At 60.4% G+C, this 5,550-nt stretch overlaps 1 protein-coding gene across 1 annotated transcript in view; it reads left to right on the top strand.

Moving 5' to 3' along the window:
* The first annotated feature begins 6 nt into the window (after positions 1 to 6).
* The window catches only part of FTSJ3 (FtsJ homolog 3), a 6,381-nt gene continuing 837 nt past the window's right edge, over positions 7 to 5,550 (top strand). The window contains exons 1-20 of the mRNA XM_009287876.1: positions 7 to 81; positions 179 to 284; positions 495 to 541; positions 729 to 808; positions 954 to 1,053; positions 1,222 to 1,416; positions 1,496 to 1,611; positions 2,174 to 2,278; positions 2,456 to 2,556; positions 2,631 to 2,711; positions 2,802 to 2,960; positions 3,324 to 3,459; positions 3,568 to 3,773; positions 3,893 to 4,013; positions 4,111 to 4,204; positions 4,461 to 4,605; positions 4,707 to 4,783; positions 4,962 to 5,064; positions 5,182 to 5,365; positions 5,467 to 5,535. Coding sequence (XP_009286151.1) covers positions 517 to 541; positions 729 to 808; positions 954 to 1,053; positions 1,222 to 1,416; positions 1,496 to 1,611; positions 2,174 to 2,278; positions 2,456 to 2,556; positions 2,631 to 2,711; positions 2,802 to 2,960; positions 3,324 to 3,459; positions 3,568 to 3,773; positions 3,893 to 4,013; positions 4,111 to 4,204; positions 4,461 to 4,605; positions 4,707 to 4,783; positions 4,962 to 5,064; positions 5,182 to 5,365; positions 5,467 to 5,535 — 2,097 coding nt within the window. The 5' untranslated portion in view covers positions 7 to 81; positions 179 to 284; positions 495 to 516. The remainder of the gene's footprint in view (positions 82 to 178; positions 285 to 494; positions 542 to 728; positions 809 to 953; positions 1,054 to 1,221; positions 1,417 to 1,495; positions 1,612 to 2,173; positions 2,279 to 2,455; positions 2,557 to 2,630; positions 2,712 to 2,801; positions 2,961 to 3,323; positions 3,460 to 3,567; positions 3,774 to 3,892; positions 4,014 to 4,110; positions 4,205 to 4,460; positions 4,606 to 4,706; positions 4,784 to 4,961; positions 5,065 to 5,181; positions 5,366 to 5,466; positions 5,536 to 5,550) is intronic.

Raw genomic sequence — 5,550 nt, 5'->3', positions numbered from 1 at the left:
CACCCGGCGCCACCCTGGGCAAGAAAAGCACATTGGGCAAGAGCCGGAGGGACAAGTTTTACCACCTGGCCAAGGAGACGGGTGAGGGGCCTGCCCGCTCGCTGCAGGGCAGGGGGGGCTGCGGCCCCAGTAACCCGTAACCCCGGTAATCCGTAACCCGCGGCTCTCCCTCCCACAGGCTTTCGCTCCCGCTCCTCCTTCAAGCTTCTGCAGCTCAATAGGAAGTTCCAGTTCCTGCAGAAGGCCCGGGCGCTGCTGGACCTGTGCGCAGCCCCCGGCGGGTGGGGAGTGGTGTCAGGGCCCCAGGTCACAGCCCGGTGCCGCCAGCTGCCCTGGGACTTCACTGTGAAGTGGCTTTTTTGTTTGCTGTTGTGGCTCATCTCAGCCTCTGTCCTCGATGCCAAAGCTGATCCCAAACACCCGGGCAGCACAGTTCAAGGCTGGGGGCTCTCCTGGGATCCTGCTGTAGTGTTGATCCTTTCTGTTGTTTCCAGGCTGCAGGTGGCTTCCAAATTCATGCCGGTTTCCAGCTTGATCATTGGTGAGTGATGGGCGAGGGGTGGGCTGAGGGCAGGGACCTCCACCGCAGTCCCTGGATGAGGCCAAAGGAAGGGAATCCTGGATTTGGGGATCTTGGTAGGAGGAGAGGGCAGGTGGGGAAGCCACGTGGGATGGGCTGGAGCCCGGTTTTGAGAGGTTGCGGTGTTCACATCTCTTCCTTACACCAGGGGTGGATTTGGTTCCCATCAAGCCCATTCCCAACGTAGTGACGCTGCAGGAGGACATCACCACTGAGAAGTGCCGCCAGGTAAGAACCTTCCTCCCCTGCCCCGAGTGTCACGCACCGGTCTGGTAGAACCGTGGCAGGGGCTTGAGCTGACGTGGATGGAGGTGCTGCCTTGTTGGTTCTTGCAGAGGGATCAGTGGGACAAACGTGTGTCCCCATCCCTCAGGCCCTGCGCAAGGAGCTGCAGACGTGGAAGGTGGACGTGGTGCTGAACGACGGAGCACCCAACGTGGGAGCCAGCTGGGTGCACGATGCCTACTCCCAAGGTGGGGCCCGCCTGGGGCTGGCGTGTGGCCTGGCACGGTCTGGGGGGTACGAGGGCAGGCATATCTCATACCCCAGCAGGGCAGGGCGGCAGTGGTGTGCGCTGTGGGACAGGGAGCTGGGAGGTGGGGACGGTGACAACTGCTGACTGCTCTTCTCCCCGCCTCCAGCCAACCTCACCCTCATGGCCCTGAAACTGGCCTGCGAATTCCTCTGCAAAGGCGGCTGGTTCATCACCAAGGTTTTTCGTTCCCGGGACTACCAGCCGCTTCTCTGGATCTTCCAGCAGTTCTTCCACAAGGTCCAGGCCACCAAGCCCCAAGCCTCCCGCAACGAGTCTGCTGAGATCTTTGTGGTGTGCCAGGGTGAGCGGCTGGGGAGACCTGCAGCCGCTGGGATGGGGCTGGGAAAAAGCTGCTGATGTCTCTGATTCCTCCATCCCAGGTTATCAGGCTCCAGACAAAATCGACAACAAGTTCTTTGACCCAAAATACGCGTTCAAGGAGGTGGAGGTTCAGACTAAGTCTGTTAGCGAGCTGGTCAGCAAAAAGAAGCCGAAGGTATGAGCTTGCTTCACTGGGTAGCAAAGCCAAACACACACTAAAGGGGCTGGGGATTGGGGCCAAAGAGACTGTAATGAGCAAAGTTGCTCAAGAAAATGAAAGGTCTGGGGATGTGAAGTGGTGGAGGAGCCAGTTTTGGGAAGGTTTACAGCCTTAGAAGGTGGCGTAGTGATGGGGAAGTGGTGAACAAGTTGTGAGGCTGGAGATGGATCGGTAGAACCCTCCCTACAATGGTTGGCCGCTGGGTTTGTGTCTCTGAGGTGTCTTTAGGACACAGGACAGTAAAGGCCATGTCAAACGGCCTCAGCCGGGCATGGAGCTGACACAAACCTCTGTCACTGTCACCTCTCTGAGCCTGAGGTGGGACTGGGAGACGCCGTGGAGCTGGCAGGTTGGGGCGTTGGGGCTGGTAACTTGCCCTCGTCCCTAAGTTGTGTGGGCAGGTTTAGGTGGACACGGCAGCAAGACATGAGTTACGTGACATCATTCATCCATTAGGGGTGGTTGAAACTGCTTGTATGTGCCCTGCTACGGCTCTTAGAGCTCCTTCCTCCTGTAGGCAGAAGGCTACGCAGATGGCGACACGACCCTCTACCACCGTTTCACCCTGATGGACTTCCTCAAGGCTCCTAACCCCGTGGACTTCCTCTCCAAGGCCAACGAGGTGAGTGCCTGAAGTGAGGGGGACCTTGGTGGCCCCTGAGACGTCCCCAGGAGCACAGAGCGATGCAAAGAGGGAGCCAGGTGCCCCAGCAACAGCCCCGTTCCTGTTCTTGCGGAGGGAAGGCAGGGCAGGAGCTGGATCTCGGGCCTAACAGCCCTCTCCCTCCGCTCTGTCCAGATCACTCTGGGGGACGGTGAGCTGGAGAATCACAGTTCCACCACAGAGGAGCTGCGTCAGTGCTGCAAGGACATCCGCGTGCTGGGACGCAAAGAGCTCAGGTACCGGGGGGAACTGGGACAGGGCGTTACGCTGGGCCTGGTGGGTGTCTCTAACAGTCTGCCTCCCCGCACAGAGCCCTGCTGAACTGGAGGACGAAGTTGCGGCGGTTTTTGGCCAAAAAGCTGAAAGAGCAGGCAAAGGAGCTGGATATCAAGTAGGAACAACAGGGCTGCCCCAGAGTGCCAGCACGGTGGGATGGGCCTTGCCACCAGGAGAGACGGTCTGAGCTCCTTCTTTTTGGCAGCCTGAGCTCCGGTGAAGAGGAGGAAGGCAAAGAGGAGGAGGAGAAGGAGAAGAAGACGTCACCAAGAGCCGCAGCTGATGAGGTGGTGAAAGAGGAAGAGGAGGAGGTAGAGCTGGCGTTGGCAGAGATGAAGGCTAAGGAGCTGGCAGAGTTAAAGAGGTAAAAAGAGCTCAGATGAGGAGAGATGGGGGAGTACCGGGCCAGCAGAGCACAGGGGGGCTCTAGCCATGGGGACAGAGGGTGGTTGTGTCAGAGCCTGTCCCCCTGTTGACAGCGGGTGAGGTTTGTGGCTCTGGGGTCCTTGGGGTCGTCTGCTCCTCCAGGCGGGTGAAGCGGCTGTTCCAAGCTGGTGTGGGGCCCCTTTGCCCCAGCGTTGGGGACACCTCACAGAGGGATGACGGTGCTGCTGGGTCCTTAGTCCTGGGGGAGATCTGGCACCGATGTGGCAGGGGATGAGCCACTGGGATGTGTGTGTGTGGGGAGGGGGGCAGTGTAGCCTCATTCCTTTGCCTCCTTCTCCAGGAAGAAGAAGAAGATCCTGAAGGAACAGCGGAAGCAGCGTGAGCGTGTGGAGCTGAAGATGGACCTCCCTGGTGTCTCCATTGCCGATGACGGTGACACCAGCATGTTCTCCCTCCGGACTATCCACAGGACCCCGGTGTGTGGGGCAGGGGGAGGCCAGGCTGCCAGAGCCATTGGGGCCGGGACGGTGGCGGGCACATGGCTGACGGACTGTAGCTTGTGACTCGTTTCACTTGCGTTGCAGCTGCTGAACGAGGTGACCCGGGGGGACATGGCATCGGCAGATGCCCTGCTGGAGATAGGACCCGGGGACGATGACATTTATGTCTCGGATAATGAGGAAGAGGATGATGTGTCCCTGGCCAGCGATCTAGACCCGGAGGAGCTGGTTGAGATAGAGGCCCGTCAGCGCCGGCTGGAGCGGGAAAGGCGAGAGCAGGGTGCAAAGAGGTGAGAGCCGGGAGAGGCCTCCCTGGGGCAGGGGCTTCCTTTGGAGCAGCTCTGGAGTCCGGCAGTGGGCACACCCCGTCCTGGCTGGGGAGCACTGATCCTGCTGCTGCCTGTCACAGGGTGAAGTTTAAGCAGAAGGAAGTGGAGGAGGAAGGGGAGGAAGAGGAGAATCCCCTGCTGGTGCCCCTGGAGGAGAAGTCGGTGCTGGAGGAACAGCAGACCAGCCTGTGGTTCGGGAAGGTGAGTCCTACTGGGCCAGAAATGGCAGGGCAGCCTCAGCCCCAGCAGCTCCCCAGGTCTGCCCTGCGTCCCCTGACCCGCTGCTCTCCATCCCCAGGACGCCTTTGCCGGCATCGAGGACGATGCGGATGAGGACCTGGAGCTGGGGCAGTCACAGATGTTGGCTGAGAGGCAGCGCGAGTCTCAGAGAGGTTAGTGGGGGGCTGCGTCGCTGGCTGGGGGCACAGAGGGACAGCCCCACGGCCTGGTCTGGGGCACTGGATCAAACCATGACGTGGACGCTGCCCTGAGCAGAACCAGAGATCTCCAGAGGTTGCTTCCAGCCTGTGTCATTACACAGTTAATGAGCTGGCATTAGCGTAGCGTTAATGGGCTGGGTCTCTAGAGGAATGATCTGCAGTGGGGTCTGCCTCAGCCCTTTCTCACCCAGTGGTTCCTGTTCCCCAGACAAAGGAACAAGGAAAGGGCAAAAGAAGGTACCCCAGGAGGAAGCTCCAGCTGAGCCCCCGCCTGCCGCAGACACAGGACCCGACGCTGGTAAAGCGCAGAATGAGCAGAGCAGTGATGATGACAGCAGCAGCGACGAGGAGAGGTGAAGGCTGAGGGGGGAGCGGTCTGGATGTTCTCCCCCAGCTCCACAGCCCTGGAGAGCGGGGATACGAGGACCCCAGCCCTGACCACTCCTCTCTGCAGGCCACTGACACCGGTGGGGAGGAAGCAGGGCCGTGTCGAGCCGTGTGGCTTCGAGGTGGTGCCCATTGAGAACCCAGGTGAGTGGGGGGTACCATCGGGATCCACGCGCACCCAGTGATAACTGTGTGAATCCCTCTTTAGGGACAGGAGGCAGGGTCAGACCATGCTTATCTGGGCTGGCAGGGCTGCTTGCTGCTTCCTGGGTCTCGGGCTGCTTGCAGGTAGGCCAAGCTTTAATCTGTTCATATGCTGCAGTGAAAAGAGCCCGTGTCCTGGACGCAGAGGGCCTGGCGCTCGGCTCCGTCATCGCCACCTCCAAAAAGGCCAGGCGGGACCTGATTGATGACTCCTTCAACAGGTACTTGCAGCTGTGGGTGCTGGAGCGGGAGCGGTGTTTGGTCTCCCAACAGGAGACAGGCCATGGGGGTGGCAGATGTCCCGCTCACAACTCACCCGAGTTTCCCCCCCCCGCCAGGTATTCCTTCAATGAGGATGAGGGAGAGCTGCCAGAGTGGTTCACAGAGGAGGAGAAGCAGCACCGGCGCAAGCAGATACCCGTGGACCGGCAGACGGTTGAGGCGTATCGGCAGCGCTGGCGTGAAATCAACGCTCGCCCCATCAAGAAGGTGGCGGAGGCCAAGGCCCGCAAGAAGCGGCGGGTGAGTGGGGCTGTGGTCCTGGACGGGTGCTCGGTTCCCCCTCCCAGGTGCTCCGTCCCTCCTCCTATCCCCCTTGTCCCTCACCCTCGCTGTCCCCACAGATGCTGAAGAAGATGGAGCAGATGAAGAAGAAAGCAGAGGCCGTGGTGAGCACGGTGGATATCTCGGAGGGAGAAGGTGTGGCC

The sequence above is a fragment of the Aptenodytes forsteri genome, unplaced genomic scaffold, assembly GCF_000699145.1.
Source record: "Aptenodytes forsteri isolate BGI_AS27 unplaced genomic scaffold, ASM69914v1 Scaffold249, whole genome shotgun sequence".
Lineage (NCBI taxonomy): Eukaryota > Metazoa > Chordata > Aves > Sphenisciformes > Spheniscidae > Aptenodytes > Aptenodytes forsteri.
The sequence above is the reverse complement of the archived record's forward strand: the minus strand, read 5'-3'. Positions and strand labels throughout refer to the sequence as shown.